General features: G+C 41.1%; 1 protein-coding gene across 1 annotated transcript in view; it reads right to left on the bottom strand.

The window, feature by feature from the left end:
• The window catches only part of sntg2 (syntrophin, gamma 2), a 283,588-nt gene that overhangs the window by 47,867 nt on the left and 210,825 nt on the right, over positions 1-24,896 (bottom strand). Inside the window, exons 13-14 of the mRNA XM_067985257.1 lie at positions 15,690-15,761; positions 13,406-13,615 (exon numbers count right to left, since the gene is read on the bottom strand). Of these exons, the coding sequence (XP_067841358.1) occupies positions 13,406-13,615; positions 15,690-15,761 (282 nt within the window). The remainder of the gene's footprint in view (positions 1-13,405; positions 13,616-15,689; positions 15,762-24,896) is intronic.

Below are 24,896 nucleotides of genomic sequence, written 5' to 3'. Positions count from 1 at the left end.
AAATGATTTTTTCCAGCGTTGTTCAGACCCACTAAGAAATCAGTGTTTTTATTGCATTTGGGGCTTTTAACAAAAGTACGGGACTTGGACAACAACTTTGCTACAATTGTTAAGTATTAAAATTTATGTGACTCATTACTGGCATTGTCAAACTACCATCCACAATATGTCTGCTTTGTATTCCTTATGAACTTCTGATTGACAGTAAGGCAGTGGGAGTTTGGATGACTCAATGTCTCGCACGCAGTATTCAATTGTTCAGCGATAGGAACTCCACAGGCTTTAATCAATATTCATTTAATTTTAGCATCTGATGAACAGTTAAAATTAGTTTTCAACAAGCTCTAGCAGTGGGTACATTTGGATTATTTCCACTGCTCCATCAGGAATTAGACTCTCTCTTGGTCACAATGGAATAGATTTTCCAGTCAATGGGATCAGTCCTATTAGTATGGAATGTTCCTCCGGGGCTGGGAAATGAAGTAGGGATCCCTTTCACCTGATCCCAGCCCAATTAGTCTGCTCTAGTACATTATGTGTAAAAGCTTCATTTCAATATTGTAGGGTTATATTTTATGATATACCATCCCTGGTGTGTTCTCTGCACCCGAATTCCCAATATGTGCTCCTGTCATGTGAAGCTCTTTGCAAAGAGTGCTAATTTGTAAAATGTAGCTCCTAATGCCTGGTACTGTCCCCTACTGCGATTTCCCATTAATTTAGGGTGGAATTGTGCTCTACTCTCCCGGAATGGGTAAAAAGAGATGCTCCATGCACAATAAAGCTGTATTTTTATCTGTTTTTCTTTGCCCTGAAAATGGACTCTTACAATACAAACTTTACTGCAGCGCAGGTGCAAGGGGCAGCACCATGTGTTGGTCAGCAAGTCAAGTTAAAGTAAATAATGTGTTTTTTTCTAAAAGTACCTCAAATACAGTATTTCATAGTTGAACTGGTACAAGACGAAAGAAGGCATGTCAGGCCTTGATATCTTTCTCTTGAATAGTTGCATGTGCCAGCACAGCTGCATACATCCCAGAGGATACAATTATTTTCATGGAAGAGACAGCAGTGGGTGAATCACAGTACACACGTGAGGAAGACCAAGTGGAGTTGGCAGAGAAGGGTCAGCGGCCTGGTACTAGGATAATCAATGATACCCTGCTTTTTTGGGGCATACAGTCCTACTACAAGCTATGTGCTAGAAATTGCTGAGCACGCGCTACAGGGCTCACAGTAAGTATATAATTCGGAATATTTGGCATGGTCGCCCATTTCTCTTTCATTCTAGTGAAAGAAAGAAAGAACTTGCATTTATATAGTGCCTTTCACGACTCAGTACTGCACTGGAGTGTCAACCTAGATTTGGGGTCTTTTTGAATCAGTGTTATTGAAGCTGGAGGAAACAGTATAAGGATGGACTTAAAGATTGAACTTAAAAGACAAAAATGCTGTCCTAAGTATAATGTCATGAAGTATTCTGAAACTATTGAAATAAATAATTGTATACACCCTGCACAACAGACTTAGATGTGAACAAATAAACAGGCAATAGGAAACTAGATTTCTTATGGGTTATCTATAAAGCTCTTCGCCCCTGATATTGTAGATCATAGTTTGTTTATAAACAACCAATATGAATCTGGAATGTTATATGATTTCCAAATAATCTATTTGGAAATCATATAACATTCCAGGCATCAGCCTTGACTCAGTGGTAGCACTCTTGCCTCTGAGTCAGAAAGTTGTGGAAATTGTATTACCCCTGCCACTCCCCCAGTTGAGATCAGCTAACTCAGCATCGACTGGAGATATAAGATTAGCGTCTTGCCGTAGATATTCTCTTGGGTACAGCGGTGCTAGTTACTCCCATAAGCGATCTGAATGTCTCATATTTAGGGGTGTGCCCCTCTTTACTGCCCAAAATCTCACTATGTGATGGCATAACTCAGGATAACCCTTGTGATCTAAACTGGATATTCATGTCTTTTGGACATGCTTTGTCAATCTCTTTGAAGGAGGACAAAGAAACACTTAGTAAAATTAGATCACTATGAGTCATTAAGCTACTTTAGTTCACTACAATGAGACTTACAGAGCACCAGTTATAGTTGGATTAACTTAGTTCAGACAATACACAGCTTGTTTTTGTGTAATAATACAAAATAATGAACACACTATGCTTCCCCACATCAGTGGGTTGTCTTGCTTGGCTTAAATAAAATAACTCTTAACTACCTTCCTGAATTCTTCCCCTGAGCCTGGCCAAAACTTGCCCTGACAGCTTTCTGTTTAAAATCTGACTGACTGCCTGTGCTTCTGTCTGTTTTATTAATCATCCCATGTTCACAGCCAGAACAGTCCAGGAACTTTCTAACACAATGGGCGTGAGGTGATTATCAATTACTGAGACAGTCTAATGAATTGCTGATTATTTACACTGTATGAGAGAACAATATCAAAGCTTAACCCTTTAGGATTTAAATTAGTTTTTGTCAAATCTTTTCTGTAGAAAAATAGTCAAAAGCCTTCCAAGACTTGATAACCGGTATTCAAACCTGGGATCTTCCTGAACTGCACGGCTTAGCTATTGAGTGTTTTAATAAGTTGGGCCATGGTAGGGAAGGTGCAGGCAGTCTTCTTATTAAAGCTATTTCATTAAAAATTTGCCAATAAGATCATTTTTAAAAATGGAATCATATCTGGAAACTATAGACCACTAAGTTCAACATTATCTGCACAGAAAAATTGGGAAATACACACATAGATGCCGTTTCCGCTAATCTTTGGCTGAAGTTTCGGTGATCGATCAAAAGCATTACCGAGGAGATTGCCAGCGGTGATATTATTGCTGCATAAGCATTACTCAGACCTCATCTGGAATACTCTCACCGTGTGCCCAACTATAGAAAGGATGTTATCACCATAGAAAGGCAAGCATTAAGGATGATTCCAGTACCTGGAATTTAAGTTCTGAGGAAATGTTAAGGAGATTGGGCTAGTTTGCTTGGAAAAGAGGCGTCTTCAAGATCATCTAATTTTTCAAGATTATGAAAGAAATTGATATAACTGGTCTAAGCAAGTTATTCACTATGTTGAAAGGTTCAAATAGCCAAGGTAGAAGTTAAACATTAGGAAGTTAGGAATAAGAAAAGTCAAGCAGAATATTTCCTTCCAAAGGGTAACGGATTTGTGGAGTAAATCACCACAGAATCAGCGTTCAAGAGACAATTGGGTCGATTTCTGAAGAGAGATGGGTTTGAGAGATATGGGGGGGCTAAATTGGGCTGCATAGCACCCGTTGTGTAGGCGCTACACGGACTCCCAAGCCCCGAAAATGGCGTCCGAGATGTGCGCGCACGCTTCCGGCATGATGTGCGCAGGACGCCATATTGGTAAGGGCGTTTGCGCACGCGCACCTAATGAATGCCTGCAGCATGTAAAGTAGGGAGATTATGACGTAGGTAAGTGTGCAACACTGATTTAAAGGGACCGCTGCTATAATGGAACTCCACGCTCCAGCCAACGCACTTTCTTAACCTCGAACAGCTGAACAGATCTATAACGGAGGACTCCCCACCAGCGCTATTTAAAGGGATCACGCAGGAGTTACAGGTTAGTTGCTGGATTATTGCTTCTGGCTGCTCATGCATTTGTACCTGTTTTTGGAGGTCTCCTATCCTTGAATACTGGGACTAGGGGATAGCCTAAAAATTAGAGCCAGGACTTTCAGGAGTGAAGTTAGGAAACACTTCTACAAGCGTAGTGTGGTAGAAGTTTGGAACTCTCTTCCACAAATGGCAGTTGATGCTAGCTCAATTGTTAATTTTAAATCTGAGATTTTTGTTAGCCAAGGGTATTAAGGGTTTTGGTGCTAAGGCGAGTTTATGGAGTTAGGTCACAGATCAGCCATGATCTCATCGAATGGCAGAACAGCCTTGAGAGGCTAAATGGCCTAGTCCTGTTCCTATGTTTCTATAATAAAGTTTCAATACTCTACAGGGAATGGGCTGGCTAGCTGACAGGCAACAGCAAGGACACTGGCGGATGGGACAGGAATGCTGTTATCCTGAGAGAGGACAGCAGGTTCATGTTCCATGGAGGCACTGCCACTTTCTGCCTCCTGTTATGCGCCACCTTCTTCATAGAATCATAGAATCATAGAAGTTTACAACATGGAAACAGGCCCTTCGGCCCAACATGTCCATGTCGCCCAGTTTATACCACTAAGCTAGTCCCAATTGCCTGCACTTGGCCCATATCCCTCTATACCCATCTTACCCATGTAACTGTCCAAATGCTTTTTAAAAGACAAAATTGTACCCGCCTCTACTACTGCCTCTGGCAGCTCGTTCCAGACACTCACCACCCTTTGAGTGAAAAAATTGCCCCTCTGGACCCTTTTGTATCTCTCCCCTCTCACCTTAAATCTGTGCCCCCTCGTTATAGACTCCCCTACCTTTGGGAAAAGATTTTGACTATCGACCTTATCTATGCCCCTCATTACTTTATAGACTTCTATAAGATCACCCCTTAACCTCCTACTCTCCAGGGAAAAAAGTCCCAGTCTGTCTAACCTCTCCCTGTAAGTCAAACCATCAAGTCCCGGTAGCATCCTAGTAAATCTTTTCTGCACTCTTTCTAGTTTAATAATATCCTTTCTATAATAGGGTAACCAGAACTGTACACAGTACTCCAAGTGTGGCCTCACCAATGCCCTGTACAACTTCAACAAGACATCCCAACTCCTGCATTCAATGTTCTGACCAATGAAACCAAGCATGCTGAATGCCTTCTTCACCACCCTATCCACCTGTGACTCCACTTTCAAGGAGCTATGAATCTGTACTCCCAGATCTCTTTGTTCTATAACTCTCCCCAACGCCCTACCATTAACGGAGTAGGTCCTGGCCCGATTCGATCTACCAAAATGCATCACCTCACATTTATCTAAATTAAACTCCATCTGCCATTCATCGGCCCACTGGCCCAATTTATCAAGATCCCGTTGCAATCCCAGATAACCTTCTTCACTGTCTACAATGCCACCAATCTTGGTGTCATCTGCAAACTTACTAACCATGCCTCCTAAATTCTCATCCAAATCATTAATATAAATAACAAATAACAGCGGACCCAGCACCGATCCCTGAGGCATACCGCTGGACACAGGCATCCAGTCTGAAAAACAACCCTCGACAACCACCCTCTGTCTTCTGTCGTCAAGCCAATTTTGTATCCAATTGGCTACCTCACCTTGGATCCCATGAGATTTAACCTTATGTAACAACCTACCATGCGGTACCTTGTCAAATGCTTTGCTGAAGTCCATGTAGACCACGTCTAAAAGAAAGCGAGAAATGTGTCGGTGAGTGTCCTGCAAGATGTTTGGGTGATGTGGCTATTCATGGTTGAATAGCTGCCAGTGTGTGTGACCTGTGAGTTGTGGGTGTGTGGCTTGCAACAGTGGTAATGTGTGAGGATGAGATGAAGCATCTGATTGGAAGAGTTGAGTACTGATTGAAAGAGTTTGTTGGTATGTGGGTGATGGGGGGTGTAGTGCATGGAGCAGTGGATGCGGCTAGTGGTGCAGTTGGTGGGAGATGCCACCTGACAGTTGACCTCAGTCACTTTGACCACTCGTGTCAAATCATTGAATTTCTTCCTGCACAGCATCCATGTTCTTAGTGCTATGCTCCTGGCATTGACCTTGTCGCCTACTGCCTCCCACTTCCTCGGGAGCATATGTCTGTAGGGCCTCCTACCCCACTGCGGATATAGGATGCCCCACCTTCTGGCAACTTCTTGCACCAAAGCCTCTAGTGCATCATCAGAGAAACTTGGTGCACGCTTTCCCGCAGGCCTGGTACAAACTCAGATCAGCAGATTGGTGAGATCTGGGGTGCAGATTGGAGGATGTGGGATATAGTTTTGAGTAACCTTTATTTAATATTTTAAAATAAATCAACAGTTTTTAAGCACAAGGAAGGGACCTGCATCTGTGTTTTACGTGTGCGATTTCTGATCTCCGTTCAAACCCATATTTTATATTTTGAAAATATCAGAGTCCCGCAAACTTTGAGCAGCCCAGTTGTTGCTCGTTAAAAATTCCAGAGTTCCCATCATCACCATGCTGCACTATATTGCAGCACAGATTCACTTCACCATTGACTTCCACCACTTCCTGCAGCCACAATGCACCTTCCCTTTAAGAGGTGCAAGCTGCCTTTAAGTGTTGCTAGCTACACCCGATATCTGGGCCCCCTGCTGGTGCGTGCAGCCATTCAACAGCGCAGGTAGGGCTGGCTGCACTCAGCAATCACTGAAATCACGTGTTACGTGCTTGCCTGCATGTCAACTATCTCAGCGCCCGTTTTCGGGGGTAAACCAATTTAACCCCCTTGATGAGAAGACAGGTGGGTGGGTGAGAAGGCAGGTCGGGTTGACCTATCAAGAAAGGACAGGCTTGTTTAGACCTTTTGGATTTCTTTTGTTTCCAAAAATTCTTACAAGGGAGGCGCCTAATGATTTTCTTACCTTGATTATATTTCCACGTTAACTACTTAAAACAGGTTATAAAATATAGTTGGTGTTGTTATTGTAAGTAAATTATAGTCTGATATGATGATTGTGGCACCTTAAAAAAACAGTTTTTATTTTCACAAAGGTAGAGTTTACTGTTGGTGATTCGAACGGAGAATGCTTGGTGCACTTGTGTGACATTCCTCTGTGAATTCTTTCAACTAATTTATTTTAACCAGTTAAACTATCAGAAAGAGAATGGTGGAAGAGGCTCAAGGGGCTTAATGACCTTCTCTTGTTCCTATGTCACATGGGAACAATAAGGGCTCAATTTTACGGGGAAATTGCAGGTGCGTTGGGGGCGGAAGGGCTCCGAAAATCACGGAAATCCTGTTCGGGTTCGGAAGCCGGCTCCAACCCGCCGACTTCCGAGTTTCCCAAGGACGCATCTGTGTGCGTGCGGGCGTCTCGAAACCGGAAGTCCCGCCGGCAATTAAAGCCAACGGGGTGACAGGTAAAGAGCCAAATGTACCTCATTGAGGTACTTAAGGCACTTTACTTGTGACAGATTATTTGGTTGCAACGATTTTTAACTTACCTGGGCGGCTTGCCCACCGCTTCTGATTCACGTCTGGTGAAACCAGGTGTGAAGGGCCGGATCAGGGAAAAAGAAACAAAATAAAGTACATCAAAAACCATTGAAGGAAGTTAAAACACAAAATCAACCTACCTTTCCACCCTGCTTCGATGTCCAATGTCTGCATCTCCGATCTCCCCCTCTTCACACTCCCAATGTCCTCCCCGATGTCCCCCTCTTCACCCCCCCCGATTCCCCCTCGTCACCCCCAATGTCCCCCCGATCTTCCCCTCTCCCCCCGTGATCTTCCCCTCTCCCCCCCAGATCTTCCGCTCTCCCCCCCGATCTTCCCCTCTCCCCCCCCGATCTTCCCCTCTCCCCCACCGATCTTCCCCTCTCCCCCCCCGATGTCCCCCTCTTCCCCCCCGATCTTCCCCTCTCCCCCCCACCCCAATCTTCCCCTCTCCCCCCCCCGATCTTCCACTCTCCCCCCCCGATCTTCCCCTCTCCCCCCCCCCCCCGATCCTCCCCTCTCCCCCCCCGATCTTCCCCTCTCCCCCCCCCCCCCCCGATCTTCCACTCTCCCCCCCCCGATCTTCCACTCTCCGCCCCCTGATCTTCCGGTCCAGCGCCGGATGACGTCTTGCTCTCTCTCTTTCTCTCCCCCAATCGTGTTGCAGCTCCTGACGGCAGCCAACCTGTCAATCAGGCTGGCTGCCGGGCGCGAATCCCGGAGAGCACGTTAATCACCATCAATCACCATGCGATCGCGTCGGAAACGGTAAGTTTTGTTCATGCGGGTTTGCCACGCGCCCCTTCACCTCCCCCCCCCGCTGCCAACCCACCACCATTTCAAAATTGAAGCCCAAGTGTTCATTCGCTAATATTGGCAACAGTAATCTCCAGACTTGTTTGAGCTAAAACAAAGGTGAAACCAACGTGTGATCTCTGTTCTGATGATAGGTTACACTCAAAACATTACGTTGTCTTTTCTCTCTGCAGGTGCTTACTGTCCTGCTGTGTATTTCAAGCATTTTCTGTTTTTGCTTCTGATCTCTCAATTGAACATTTACCATTGGCAGCAGCCACCGGAGAGATAATTGGTTGATATTTATATGGCACACTAAAACAATAATTAAATTAGTTCATCTTGAGTGAACTACATGCATTAACCACCCACAATTTCAATATGCATGACAAAGAAAAACAAATACTGACAACCAGACCCAGTTTTTATCACAGATAAAGGTCCCAAAAGAATGAGCACAGGAAGCACAGAAAACTCCCAACAAGCGCCATTCCATATAAATACCACAGGCAATTTCTGTTCTTAATTGAACTAATTTATTACAGTGGATACATGAGACAGAACATGATTTGTAGTTAATGTGGGCTATGAATCATGATCCCGCAGCTGAATGCAAAATTAGACATACAAGTAGGGAAAGCAGTTTCTAAGTTACTACAGTTATGAGCATGCTTTGTGAAGCTTCTTCCAAATAATCAACTTTAATTGTTTTTTCACTGTAAACAGTGAGTAATTAGTAATTGAAAAGCTTGGTTTTATATGAATGAAATAATTTAAATAATAGCATTTTATTTGGCTGAGATATATTTTCTCCAAGCTGTGTTTTCTTTCATGCTACACCTTCATTGTTCCTCAGCATTTATTCTTATGTGTTTCCTAGTAGCACATTAACATTGAATTCAGAAATGTCAATAATCAAAATAATGTCAACAAACATTAATTTTCATCAGTCTAGCGCTGATGCTAAAAAAAGGGTGTATTTATATCACAACTGTAACATTGGTGTGAAGTACTTTAGACACAGCAGTTATATGGGTAAATTTTGAGGCCTCTGTCATTGCTACGGCATCACATACAGCTAGTATGTATTAGAAAGTTCGAGCAGGACTTCTTCACTGCACAGGACCTCCAACCAACACTATACACCAGATACATCGACGACATTTTCTTTCTATGGACCCACGGTGAGGAATCACTAAAGAGACTACACGATAACATCAACAAGTTCCATCCCACCATCAAGCTCACCATGGACTACTCCTCAGAATCAGTTTCTTTCTTGGACACACGAATCTCCATCAAAGACGGGCACCTCAGCACCTCACTCTACCGCAAGCCCACGGACAACCTCACGATGCTCCACTTTTCCAGCTTCCACCCTAACCACGTCAAAGAGGCCATCCCCTATGGACAGGCCCTGCGAATACACAGGGTCTGCTCAGACGAGGAGGAACGCGATGAACACCTACAGACGCTGAAAGACGCCCTAGTAAGAACGGGATATGATGCTTGACTCATCGATCGACAGTTCTGACGGGCCACAGCGAAAAATCGCGTAGACCTCCTCAGAAGACTAACACGGGACGCAACCAACAGAGTACCCTTCGTCGTCCAGTACTTCCCCGGAGCGGAGAAACTATGCCATGTTCTCCGCAGCCTTCAACATGTCATCAATGATGACGAACACCTCGCTATGGCCATCCCCACACCTCCACTACTCGCCTTTAAACAGCCACCCAACCTCAAACAAACCATCGTTCGCAGCAAATTACCCAGCCTTCAGGAGAACAGCGTCCACGACACCACACAACCCTGCCACGGTAACCTCTGCAAGACATGCCAGATCATCGACACAGATACCACCATCACACGAGAGGACACCACCCACCAGGTGCATGGTTCATACTCCTGTGACTCGGCCAACGTTGTCTACCTCATACGTTGCAGGAAAGGATGCCCCAGAGCATGGTACATTGGCGAGACCATGCAGACGCTGCGACAACGGATGAACGGACACCGCGCAACAATCGCCAAACAGGAGGGTTCTCTCCCTGTCGGGGAACACTTCAGCAGTCATGGACATTCAGCCACCGACCTTCGGGTAAGCGTACTCCAAGGCGGCCTTCGAGACACATGACAACGCAAGATCGTCGAGCAGAAATTGATAGCCAAGTTCCGCACCCATGAGGACGGCCTCAACCGGGATCTTGGGTTCATGTCACACTACACGTAACCCCACCAGCGAACAAATGTTATCTGTTTTTAATATAACGGGTCATTGACTGTCTTCCTTCTCTCTCTCTCTCTTTTTTTTGGGGGGTTTGTATATTCGGTGGCCTTTTTAGGTGACACCTTTCTGTCTGCTCACTGTGATTGCCTTGGCAACGGGCAGTAATCACCAGGCATTGTTCTGTGATTTTCAAATGCGAAGGATTTGAAAATGTCATTTCCATACCGTTCACCTGACGAAGGAGGAAGCCTCCGAAAGCTTGTGGAATTTAAAATAAATTTGTTGGACTATAACTTGGTGTTGTAAAATTGTTTACAATTGTCAACCCCAGTCCATCACCGGCATCTCCACATCGTAGAAAATTCCAGGCAGCACATTTGTGATTCTCTGATGCGTATTAGCTGCATGTAAGCCATGCTGATGGCTCAGAGCCTTGCAAAATTTACCCAATCGTGTAAATGCAGTTGGGTTTCAGAGTCAGTGCCTGACTTGACACCAGAGTTAAGCTGGGCATGACTCCCTGGAGGAGGAAGGCTAAACTCTGCCTCGCTTCGGAGTCAGTTCGGGCCTTCACACCCTACGTATACTACATGAGTTTAGTGTCAGTGTGAAAATGAAACCGTTTCACACCAGTGCTAAACTTATAAACTAAACGCTCCTGTGAAGCGCCTTGGGATGTTTTAATCCATTAAAGGCGCTATATAAATGCAAGTTATTGTTGTGTTATAATATAAATGCATCCTTATATAATATAATTATACAAAAGTATATTCAGGAGAATGGAACAGATTTATGCACCAGCAGATGGATATTTAAACCCTAATTTGAATGTTTTTTCCAATGTGCTTTTAGCATTACCATCACTGACCTGTGCAGGAGAATTGAAGATGAATGGGCACACTGATATCAGAAGCTGAAGGGGCTATTACCTCTGAACATGCAATGCTGTTGCAAGGTAAGAATATATGGAAATGCATCAGCGATTTTAAGGACTCCTATGCAGTCAGGGCCCTGATGCTGCCTATTTATTATGTGGATGGGTAGACATGGAAATGGCAGCATGGTATCATTGCTCCAGTGCTGGGCAGAGGTACATGTAATCGTAGCAAAATAAAAATTACACACAGCCTAATGAGCCATTTTTGACAAGGAAGCAAACTGCTTCCAACTTAGAAATTATAGCCACAAAATACAATCTTTTTTTAATGCTTTTTCATTTTCAACCTCATAGCCTTCTTTGAGAAAGTACTTCTGGCTAGAAATTCATACCAAAGATAAATTTCATTAATAAATCTGTGTTCAGGTATCTGCTTAATGCTGTTTTTACTCTATTGGAGTACTTCCCTAAGAAATGATGAAAAATAACAGATAGGCTCCTTGCATTATGACCAGTGCTCAAAATAAAGAAACAAATAAAAAAAAGAATATTTGCTGCATTAATGGCACTTCCTGTGCAGAAATCCAATTAGGTATTTTGCTGTAACTAGATATCACTAAATAAAGTCAATTGCACACATCCTGGCACTAATATTATTTATTAGAGATGGGATGGGAATATAGTTCTATGCTGAATGTTCGAATTGTTCTACATAGTAACAATAGGCTAATGGAAAGTAGCTTCAGAGCTTCTATTCTCTTTTCATATTCTCTGCTGACTCTTCACTTAAGCAGCAGCAAAGTGTGATATTTTTGATGTTCACTCTACATCCACAGTGATGGGAAAAGAAATCTGTTGCTGATGGTCATCTTCCATTCCGCAGTACGGCACCATGTGGTGAATGTGCCAGCGAGGAAGATCAGAGTTTATAAAAAAGGACAGGGAATCTTTTCTAAGGTTTTGTTTTTGGTAACACAGCAAATTACCAAGGACTAGGACTGTAAAAACACAATTGGCCCAAAAATTGCTTAGAAAAGAATGGTGAGCTCAATAGCGTTGTTAGTAGTGAAATGGAGGAGCAAGTTCTGGCGTTAGCACATGCACAGTGAAATGTGAAAACCTGGAACTTGCTACTCCTAGAATCAGTGGAAACAAGGGACTAGCGCCAACTTGCTCATCTGCCCAGCTGGAAAGTAACTAAAATCGCCACAAAACAGGTCCACTTAAAAATACAGGCCTAAACTAAGTTTTAATGACCGCCAAACAACTAAAAATGAACTTTTAAAAATGTGGAGTCTCATTACTCCTTATTTTAATACTTTTTGATCATTAAAATAAAAATTAAAATAAAAAAATGATTTTTTTTTCCTTTTCCCTTCTGTCTCTTTTATTTAATTTAATTATTTCTTGCCCTCTTTTTTTTTCACTGTTTATAACTGTTTTCACAAATGATTTTAGTTGTACTTTTTACTTCCAGGATTTTACGTTCCAGCTTGCAGAAATTGTTCGCAGCTTGTCAAAAATGCTGCAATCTGAGGGGAGAGATGGGTCCTAGCTTCGCTGGAGCTAACGCTGGGCTCTTCTCCATTTCTTATTAGAGGAAGTGCACCCAATAAAGTTAGTGGGTAATATAAATCTATGGAGCATCGAGCACTGTTGGTTTGCCACTCGGAGCAATTTCTGCGCCATTAAAATGTGTCACAGGTGTTCTTTTTGGCAATGGCTGCCTAATGGCAGTTCTCCAGTTTTTCTTTGTACTGATCCTTTTTGTATAAAGGGTACCGTGTTCATTAACCAATAACCTTATATATATTCCGCACACATTGGGAGGTAAATGTAATGGATAAATTTAGTGCAAGATATAAAGTGTAAAAAAGGATGCAGAATGAATGAGCTGCTTTAAATATCCTTGTCTGGACTCACTAGAGTTATTTTACATTCTGCATGTCATGTTGACATTGTAGTTAAGAAAAATACTTTTAAATAATTTAATTTGTTGAAACAAATATTTCTATATCTAAGGTCAAGCGAATATAAGATAGATTTTGTAATTTTTGGTTTGTTATTACAGTATAACCTAGTTTCTATGGAAAAGTCACCTTTGTGAAATTATTTCTCCACTGGAATCATAGAAACAATTATATACATATGTATATTGTGTACATAATTATTTTCCATAAATAAGTACTCTCAGTATTTTTGCAGCATCACAATTAAATATCAATCTTCTTTACAAATTGATATTGTGCATGCATCACAATCAAAGACTAAAGCTCGTAGACTTCATTAAATGTCCATACGCACCTTGTTTGAACCAAAACGCTAATCCTTATGGTTTTGTCACAATGTAAATATTAACCATATACTAAGAGTTCATCCTGTTCTACTTACCCCTGTTCTCTGCACTTCCATAAAAACTGCTCTCTGGAAGGTTTTCTCCCAAACTGCAAGCTCGCTCCCCATCTCTACGCAGAAATAATGGTTCTCGCCTTGACCCGCCAGGACACTGAAACCATATGGCCTCTGTTCTTGAAGCTCGCAGTCCTGATGAAGACCTAAATATAAGTTTGCTTGTAGCCAGCATTCATCAGCAAGCCAGAGCTGTAAAATATTCTGCAGTAGATTATCTTCAAGCCACTTAATCATATAGGCAGATAATGCCGTATAAAGCATTTTAATTAGTATTTGCCATTACTGATAACCAAAGATGATGGGGAAAAGATTTTTTAAGATAATTATAGCACGATAAAGTATTCTAGAAGTCAGCTGTTTCAAGCATACGCTTTTGCTTTAAAGTATAATTGACATGGCTCAACACTTATTTTGTATTTTTGGAAAAAGGTATTTTAAGAAGGGAAATTTAAAGGTACTGTCATGGTGCACAAATGTAATTTATCCACCAAGACCCATGATATTATAAATTCATTTATTGAATGTCAAGAATAGACAGATTCGGATGACTGCCTTGAGTGCTCTACTGTTCATTAATGCATAATCTAATGTCAGTTTAACTGGAAGGAAAAGGCTGTCGCTCAGATTAATCTTGCAGAATTATCTAAAGAAAGAAACAAATATCCAAAGGCACTGTGAAGGTCATACATAAAATAGGAATTAGATCAAAACAAACACCACTAGTAACATTTGGTGCCAAAATGATGAAATGTAGATTTGATCTTGAACATGGCAAGTAAGAGTTGTCAAAGTTAAGAAGACACTCATTATGCTGTCCATTCATATTAACTGAATTTAATGAAATTACCAATTTTGAGTTCATTTGCTTCACAGGATATTGCAAAAAAATTCAAAATGAAAACTGAAGAAAAAAGAATACTATGTATATAATTTAAATTAGCCATATTACCAATGATCCTCACAAAAAATATTCACAAACTACTGCAATTGTGATTTCATCTGATACATTTACATATTTAGCTCAAACTACAACAGATCCCACTTTAAATATATTTGGAAATATCATTTAGAGATACTGGTCAATCTCCCATGGCATCACACACGAAGGTCAAGACCAAGCGTATTCTTTAGGTGAAGTGATGTTAGAGGGCAGAGAATAATTGAACAGGGCACACAGACATAATTTATTCCTTAATTTATAGTCATACATTCAATAACTTATTTTTATATCATGTGTTGATTTGATATTATTGTTTATAGTTCAATAACAAAACTTAAAGTAATTTGGGAAGTAGAGATGTAGAGTTGGTTGGACGTTTCTCTGCATTATATGCTGAGAAGCTGGGAATTACAAAATCGACGTCCTAGTAGTACTGCCACTTGGTGGGAGGGTGTAATTACAGCGTGACAAGTTTACATTGGCAGTTTCCATTATAAATGTGAAAATAGGAATTGATAATGGGAAAAAAGTGTGACAACAGGAACTAAGGTTTGCAGACATGAAGTGTGTGCAGATTTAAGATTTTAAATATGTTATAAATATATACAACACATCTTAAATTACATTGGTACCCGATCTTCTTCGATCTTCAGTAGTCAAACGATGCCAGGGATCTGGCACACATCCTGGGAGCTGCCTCAACTCTTTCATTAAAAGTCATCAAAAGAGTTGAGCAAAATAGTGCAAAGATTTCTTTATCATGCTGAAGTCTTGGTTGTAAATTGGTAAAAGTATGGTGCCAATTGAGCTAAATACACAAATGTAGCATTTGAAATCATAATTACAGAGATAGTAGAAGGTTTTATGTATGTTACTCAGTGCACCTAAATACTATCACTTCACAAGATCAATTTGGACACAAAGGTATTTGATCACTTCCCCATAAAATGGTGACCCTTCCATCTTCCAATTACAGCTTTCAATGCCCACATAAACAAGTAGGCAGTTTAACATCTCATCTAAAGGATGGCACCTCCAACAATGTAACACTACATCAGTGCTGTACTGGAGCGTAAAGCTAGATTATTGAACCTGCTTTCTTCTGACTCAGAAGTGAGAACATTACAACTGAGCTAAACTGCGACTCGTCATGACCATGACAGGGTGAAAACCTGCATCCTTCTGATTTTAATATTTCTTTTTTTCTAGCTAATATATGCTACGTGTACCACAAACATATCATGTGTGAGTTGAGTCTATAGTATTCATTGCTGTGTACTTCTGCCTGATTGCTTCATTTCACTGTCACATTGAGACAGTTACCTTGTGAACTTTACAAAGAATCTCACAGAGGTTGTAGATTTTCTCAGCCCATAGCCAGTCTCGAATGCTGACCTGTGAAAGCCAAAAGCAAACTGTTAAAAATATCAATAATTTTGTATACAATATTCTAGGTTAGTTATTATTGTAAAATAACTAGTTGGCATTTTGTAATTTAAAAGCTGACTTCTTGGAGACAGGGTGGAAAGTCCTCATTGATCGTTTGGGATACATTTTATCACAATTTATACTTTGGGCTCGAATTAAATATTGAAATACTAATGGTACCTCTGTCATTGTGTAACACTACTGCTTCAATATTCTTTATCTGATAGTACACAGGAGCAATGGGAGAAGAAGAATTGAAGACTGAGAAGGGGATGTCACTGCACAATTGCAAATAGGATCGGAGAAAATTAAGTGAGGCTGAAAAGATCCTAATATGGTAATGGCCATACCCAGCCTTTAATTAAACTATAATGCTGATTTATTGAGCTGTGATGTAATGGGAGTACTGCAGCAGGTAAAGGGCCTTTCATGCAGTTCTTTAGAGTCCCTTGTTGCAACGAGCAGTGCAATTGCAGCAGATATTGAGATGTCGCTGGGAGCAGGGTGGGACTTCAGAAGTATTCAAACTAGAGAAGTCAGTATTATTGGTGTGGTTTTGTGATCCCGTTCGTTCACTTTCAACCATCTTACATAACCCAGTCAACAGCAGAGTAACAGAACAACACCAAGTGAAGTGCAAGTGAAGTTTCTTTCACTTTGACTCACTGGCATACCTTTGTTATTTCAATGTTAGCAGGCCCAAGCTCATCCTTGAGAAAATTAGAAAATAAAAGTAAATAAAGGAAATGAATCCCACAAAAGAAATTGTACATTTGAATTCCCTTTGATATTTTAAGGTGTTTAACGTCAGGCATCATTCATCTAAATTAGAAAGCTTTCGATGGAGTCTGGTAGGGTTTAGAGAGTTAAAATCATGCTTTAAGAATGTAGTCAGGAGTTTTCAGGGAGGTTAAATTGTTTTAGATCCAAGCAGAAATAGAGAATAAAACATGTTTTCCAACAGTTAATTCCATAGCCTAAGTTCAAAGCAGAAGACGGAAATACAGTTTACAGCCAACAAAGAAAGGGCAATACATGTGAGGTTAGCTGAGTTAGAAAGAGAAGACAACAACCAAGACATGCGGCCTTGCCAGTGTCATCCACAACCCATGAACAAATATAAAAAACACATCTTGTGATTGCATAGTTATAACAACAACAACTTGCATTTATATAGTGCCTTTAATGTAGTAAGATGTCCCAAGGCACTACACAGAAGCATCATTAAACAAAATTTGACACCGAGCCACATAAAGAGATATTGGGATAGGTGAACAAAAGCTTGGTCAAAGAGGTAGGTTTTAAAGAGTGACTTAAAGGAGGAGAGAGAGGTAGAGCGACAGAAAGATTTAGGGATGGAATTCCAGAGCTTAGGCCTAGACAAATAAAGTAGTGTTACTACTATATCTCAATGTCTAAGTCAGTCTTTGATGTCTCCAGCAAGAAAGAGTTAAGTTGTATTTCACTTGGTGTTGTTCTGTGGATCCTGCTGTTATGTAGGATGGTTCAAAATGAACTAATTTAGACTTCATACATGAAACCTTAAACATAAAAAATAAATACTGATCCAATTTCAATTGTATATATTGGTGAAAAGGGAAAGATTCGTCCGATACCTTTTAATTAACAGAGGTCACAGATATTGGAATTTTCTGATTCATTGGCCCAGGTTTTCCTGTCAAAATAACGGTGAGGCTAATGGTGCTCACCATTATTTATGTGCAAATCGCACAGCAACTTCAGGCGAGGGGCGGGCGTGAGGTTAAATGTGAAAGTCTGAAAGTTGCTGTCGGAGTTGCGCCGCTCCACGTTGGCTTTGTGAAATTGGCATCTCGCTGTCTGCCTCACCACTGAAATGCATTGAATGGCGTAAAGCTGCTGTATTTGCGCGATAGATACAAACTAAAATCGCCACAAAAAGGTAGGGCTTGTACATTTCAGTCTAAGTGCCCATTTTAATGGTGTGATAAGTGTTAATTACTGCCAAACAACCTCTCTGCCACTGACAATTAACTATTACAAGTATGGAGTCTCATTCCTTCAGCTTTTAATTGTTGTTGATTTAAAAAATATATAAATTTATTTTTTTTACTTTTTCTTTCTGTCTCTTTTTTCTCTCTCTCTTAATCTAATCTTTCTTTCCCTCTCTTTATATCTCTTTCTGTACCTGATCTAACATTGGATTCACTATTCTAACTTACACTTCCTGGTTCAGACGCTGTGCTGGTCATTTAACAACCCTTCAATCTGTTTGGTTAAGGAGATACACAGTTGCTTGCCCTGTTCACACAGATCCTAGATGCCCTGTAGAGGGTGCCCTGTCGTTTCCCTCTCCCAATTACAGCAACTTCCAGTGCAGGATCTTATAGAAATTAAACGGGCAAGGGCAAGTCTATCTAATGGCAGGCGCCGTTCGTTCACTGGCTACAGCAAATTCTGGACCAATATTCATTACATCTTGTGGGCTTTGTGTGGGATTTGGCAGTCACAATTCCTACAAATTACTGGCTTTGTTTTAGATTCTCTTGGTTCTTGGGTGGTGATACTTTAATTAGAAGTTTACAACATGGAAACAGGCCCTTCGGCCAAACATGTCCATGTCGCCCAGTTTATACCACTAAGCTAGTCCCAATTGCCTGCACTTGGCCCATATCCCTCTATACCCATCTTACCCATGTAACTGTCCAAATGCTTTTTAAAAGACAAAATTGTACCCGCCTCTACTACTGCCTCTGGCAGCTCGTTCCAGACACTCACCACCCTTTGATTAAAAAAGCACTGCAATTAGTTTAATTATCTCACAAAATGACTCTTGAACAATATTGGGAAAATTAAAACTAATTGCTTACTAGATCAATACACGTGTCATGTGGCTCAGTACCAGGTCTGTAGCTGCAAGTCAGCCACAGCATCTGTAAGACCATAATTAAGAAACAATGGAAGTTTTTTTCTCTCAACTTACATCCTTTTAGAAATAATTCCTATTGTTTAATTTTGTTTAATAAACTTGATAATTTCTCTTAAATACATTTTAATTGCAGAGAGCAGAATGTATATATCAAGTTACATTGTTATGTTGCTTTCTGGACCCCCACTGAACAATATTCTAAATGTGCCTGACCCTGGTAGTGATTCTGAAGATCAAGCAGCAGTCATAATTTCTCCTTAACTAAAACAATTCAATGCCCATTTCAAAAGCGGCAGTTTTACTACGTTACCATGTCTGAGATCGGTAGCTATAGATTATAAAGCATTGTAATGTGGGCTGCATCTGGTGCCTACCCCAGGAGAGAGCTTTGTGGATCTCCATTCCCCTCCTCGGTTATTTTTTACTGTTAGGAGAATGTGGCCAGGAACATAAGTTTATTTACTTATAACGTTAAAAATATTCAATAATCTGCAAAATACAGCAGTGGGCATTGGGTCCGGGGGCACAGGATGCCCCCCTAACTCACAAAGAAATGCTATTTCATCTCGTTGTCATCTCTACGAGGGAGCCAAAAAAAGTGGGCAAGATTTCCTGTATCTTCAGTTATGGGTGGCTTGAACCCCCAGGTGAGGCCATTTTGGCCAGATGGAGGGCCAGTGTGCTTCCTCTCACTCAACATGCTCACATCTGCCCTAAATAAGCTCCCGCTGAGCCAGGTGCCAGCCAAGTTCAAGGCCTTTCACTCCCACGCCAGCCAGACTTAATCTGGGAGTCTGCTGGAAAAACTGTGGATTTTTAGTCCCTGAGTGGCTTAGTGACCATGACATCCAAATGATGATAAATCACGCGGGCTATGAATTCAGCATAATAATCCCAAATTCTCAGTGTGTGTTGTCGTCATGCAAAGCTCAGCGCAGGGAGCACTAACCTGTAAAATGTATCCTCAGAGCACAGAGAAAATCACCCCCCTCCCCGACATATGTATCATTCTGCAGCTTTGCTCGAAATCACGTTCATTAAATCTGCCCAAAATGATTGAAAAAGACTGAAAAAAGTAAAAGTTAATTTGAATTCTGAAATAAAAGAAATCTTTTAAGAACCAAATGTGATGCATAAATAAATGGGCTATGGGGAAATAGAGGGGGAGCAGGACTAATTGGATAGCTCTTTCAAAGAACCAGCATAGTCATGATCGGCCGAATGGTCTACTTTTGCGCTGCAAAATTCTATGATTCTATGAAATATAGCTCAGGGACGAGTGGTTTATACAAAATCATTCACAGCAGGACCATTACAACTCACTGACCTCTGTGTGCCAGCTTTAATGTGGCAGGTGCCACTTGGCAGTTCATTTCACATAAATCACCGGTCCCTGACATGCATACCTTCTAATTATAGCAGAGTTTAAGTCTGAAGACAATTTTAAAAATTGCAAATCTTATGGTGAAAACACTGAATAAGGGAATAGTTTATTTTCCCAAAGTACTTTATTTTCACTTATTTCTGGGTAGTATATTTGCCATTTATGATTCTAACCTAAATGATTTTCTCCACAGCAAATTGTCCTGTTTTCCTTATTTACAAAAGAGGGTGCAATTAAACAATCTGTACATCACTAATGCCATCGTGTTGCTGATCATATCTAGATGTAAAAATTCATTATATTTGGCAGTTTTAAAAGATATGGTTGATGTTAAATTAAGTAAAATCCCAACAAAAATCAAAACAATTTATCAATATTTTTACAGTTTAATTATAAAGGGGATTAATGGTCAAACTCTTTCATTATATTATCCCCCTTTTGTATTTGTTTTGAAGTGTTTAGGTTCTTACAACATGAAAATCTATCGGCCCAGAATTTACTGTGGAAATAACAGTGAGGCAAACAGCGCTCACCGTTCTTTATTCGCAAATTGAAGTAACTTCAGGCGAGCGCACGTACGCAGCTAAATGTGGAAATCAGGAAGTTGCTGGCGGAGATGTGCTGCCCCGCTGTTAGCTTCACGAAAACGGCATCTCGCCGTCTAACTCATAATTCAAATACATTGAACCATGTGAAGTTCCTATACATATGTGGTAGATACGAATTAAAAGATCTCTGTCCTCCCCCTCCCCCTCACCCCATCCAGTAAGACCTGGAGTGAGGCATCATTAAACCTGGGAGTAGCCTTCCCCCTGGGCTGCTCCATGCTGTAATTTTGGCTCCTTTCTGCAGCATCAGTCAGTGGAGGACTGCCCCTTTAAATAGGGATCCTCCAGCTGACAGCCTATGCTGCGCGTGCGCAGTCTGCCCACTGCGCAGCTTTCCAGCGCGAAACCCAAAAGCCAAGGTAAGTGGTTTCAATTTACTTACGATCGCGTGGGGAACCCACCGATTTCACTGGGTGCATTACCCATGCGCCCAGTCAACCCCCTGCTTGCAACCCGCTTCCCTCCTGTTTTCGGGCCCATGGTCTGCTAGAATTTTAGATTGTGGGAGATTAAACAGTTGGTTTAGACTATAAACGATGGAACAAGTTCATTGAAAATGACAAATAAATAAGCAAGAGACAATATAGGAGCTTGCACTATTTTTACAGACTTCCTTCTCAGGTTAAAAAAAACAAAACTGGGAAACTCTTCATTAACTTTACCGATAATATAATCCGCAATGTAACTCTTACTGGTGAGGAGACCTAATGGCCCATTGAGCTCCATGAGACCAACTCCACATGAGCATCTCCTTTGACCTTGGGGACAACAGATAACTGTCATACACATTTGAACACAAATCCATGGAAGGAAAGTTTTCCTAAAGGCTGATTGCAAAGATAAAGGTTATCAGGAAACACTTTGATCAATGCTGAAGGCTTTGCAATTAAACATGTTGGTCCAGAAATTGTTTTCAAAATAACAGTGAGCCCAACAGCGCTCACTCTTATTAGTGGCGAGATCGAAGAGCAAGTTCCGGCAACCGCACATGTGCTGTCAAATGCGGAAATCCGGAACTTGCTCTTCCAGGTTCGCCGGCGATCTGACAGCTTCGCCTTAAAGGGACATCGCCGGCTGCAATCAATAGAACCAACGGACCAGCGTCAACTTGCTCTCCTGCCCAGCTGGAAACTAACTAATATCGTCACAAAACAGGTACGCTCATATATATCAGGTCTAAAATAAGTTTTAACAGCGTGATAAGTCTTAACGACTGCCAAACAATGTCTCTAGAACTGAAAATTAAATTAAGAAATTGTGGCGTCTCATTCATTGCGTTTTTAATAGTTGTTGGACATTCCTTTAAAACATTTTTTTTCTGTCACTTTTATCTTTGTCTTTTATTCCTATATTTCTTGCCCTCTCTTTATTTCGCTGTCTCTAACTGTTTTTACAATGATTTTACTGTTGTAGCTTTCACTTCCTGGTTTGGACTTATTGCAGCCTCTTCGCAGCTTGTCAGTAATGCTGCAATCTGATATGACCGAGAAAAAAGAGAGATCCTCTCGTCACTTGCATGGGTCCGAGTTTCACTAGAGTTAACGCTGGACTCTTTTCAGGTTCGCATTAGAGGAAGTTCCCGCAGTAAAGACTGCGGTAAGTTTGTGGGTGAGTATAAATCTATGGAGCGGTGAGCTCTCTTCGTTTGCCGCTTGGAGCAATTTCCAGCCCATTGAGGCTGTATAGACTCCTGACTCAACCGACCATTCACGGAACAAAGCATCTCGTGTCATCATAGCCAATTGCTGAGTTTCCTAACGATGTTATAATTCAACTTGATTAGTAGTTGCACTAAAATGTTTTTTTTCCAGCTACACCACCCAAATAGATATCAAAAGAAAACATTGACTTATTATTAATCAAAATATAATGAAACTCCTCTATCTGTCATAATTCCACTTTGATTCTCTCTCCACATAACCAATAGGAGCTTTTCCAATTTAAAAATACCTCTCCAGAGTTGACAAAATTTTAAAAGTTTCCATCGGTTACTCATGCAGTATGGCAGTGATGTCCAACATGTTAACCACATGTGGATAATTGGGAATCCAGATGTTGCTAATTGCATTCATTAGTAAATAAAAAATGAGTACGAGACACTGTCATTTGGCGTGTGATCTCAATACTCAGGTTCGCACAGCGTATGCAAGTGCATTTTAACCTTTTCGTGCATTTGTTGGTAAAATGGTAAAATGAAAAGCAGAGTGTGCAAGTGTTTCTTGATTGTTGTGTGTGCTTCCTTGGTCATAACATACTGTTTATCTGCTAAAATGGTGTGTAACATGGGTAAAAACAGCAGAATTCGGCACCGTGTAAACACTAACATGTATTGTGAGGTCTGCTGTCATCATGGTCACTTTAACCAATTGGAATAACCACTCCAGGCCAGCAGAAGAAAACAGGGCTAACCAATAGCAAGCAGTTCCAACAGGGTACATCATGGCAAAGGGCAAAAAGTGTCCAACCATGTTCTGGATGGAGAGTAGGAGTGAGTCTGGTGCATCTCATTGTGTGAGTCAACATTCTCAGCAATCACACTGAGGAAGTCAAAGTATTGCTCGCAACTGTTGGATGAAAATCTAGAAGCTGCACTAAGATGAACATAAGAAATAAGAGCATTTTTTCATTACAGTAATAGCATATTGGCCCCCTTATTCACTCAGAGGGTTGTGAATCTTTGGAATTCTCTACCTCAGAGGGCTATGGATGCTCAGTTGTTGAGTATATTCAAGACTGAGATAGATAGATTTTTGGACTCTAAGGGAATCAGGAGATATGGGGATCGGGCAGGAAAGTGGAGTTGAGGTCAAAGATCAGCCATGATCTTATTGAATGGCTCGAGGGACCGTATGACCTACTCCTGCTCCTATTTCTTATGTTCTTATGTTCTTATCTGCGGTGATGAAGCTAGCCCCTATAGCTAGAGGATGAAACCTATTTCACCAATAATGAATCTAGTTATTTGATAACATTTACAATATTATGTCATTCCCTGCCTGTAAAATAATCAACAAAGCTGAAGAAAAAAATTGCCCCAGCTCTGAAACTTAGGAGGTTGAATCAAAGTTCCCCAAACCAGTTGTCAAGGAAATGCCTGCTCGACATTAGTGGAAAAATGGATCTGCTGTCCCCAGGTGCTTCTGAGGAAGAGGCAATTATCAAGCTATTCTGTGTGAAATCACTCTCCTTCAGGCACCAGCTGGAATGAAATGCCAAATCTGCAACAGATGAGGAACCTATAGAAAAACGCATTCTTCACAATAGACATTATTCACGGTTTCAGGGGCCATGTCATCACCTTCTCTGGTTCATTGAAGATGTTCTTTTACTATTTATTAACAGAGAAAATAACTAAGTCTGTGTTAGAAAGAAGTGATGACTGTAACTTTTTCATCTTTACAGTGATTAGGTTTACATAAGATTCTATTGAAAAGTTGATACGAGGGTGATGATTCATTATGTGCTTGGCGACAGTGAGAGGTGGGCATTCTGCTACTTTGATCCTCCAGGTTAATCCACAGAAGCAGTGAAATTCTGAAAAGCTCTTCGATAAGAGAGCAAATGTGCTGAATTAGCTCAGCTGTCATTGTGGAACGATTCACTATTTGAGAAGAAAGATTTCTTGCAGTTTTCTATTCGTTCCCTTGATAATAAATTTTAGGTATAGATGGCCAGGGGGTAATTTGTGTATGTTGGAGGAAGGGGCAGCTCCAATTCTGTTCAGAAGAAGGTAATGGTTATTTCACTACCTCATGTCATTATATTTCCTAAATGGTGAAGTCAATATGCAACAGCCATTCTTACAGCAGCAAAACCTATAATTTCTATCCTGCTCTAATTGCTTTCCCGTTACATTTTAAGGGTTTTCCACAGATGTCTCTCTCCTGCTCAGTGTCAAGAATCACTCCAGTAAGTGAGCTCTCATTCCCCATGAATCAAAACATGACCTAAAGTGCCCATTATGTGGTATTGTAGCATTGCATAGGGATCAAACAGAAACCTTTGTCCTCGTATTTAACTTACTAGATGTGATACATGGGGCTCAATTTTAACATTAAAAAACAGGTGGGTTGGGGGTGGGGGGGCTTTGAAAATTGCCACCATTTCAGACCCACCCCCAACCCGCCTCCAATCCGCCCATTTCCAGTTTACACCGGGGCGGAAAGAGGGGCGGGCGACCAACCCGCTCCAAGGAGGCGGGT

This window comes from Heptranchias perlo, chromosome 5 (genome assembly GCF_035084215.1).
Source record: "Heptranchias perlo isolate sHepPer1 chromosome 5, sHepPer1.hap1, whole genome shotgun sequence".
In the NCBI taxonomy this organism is placed as follows: domain Eukaryota; kingdom Metazoa; phylum Chordata; class Chondrichthyes; order Hexanchiformes; family Hexanchidae; genus Heptranchias; species Heptranchias perlo.
This window is presented reverse-complemented; position numbering and strand designations above follow the sequence as displayed.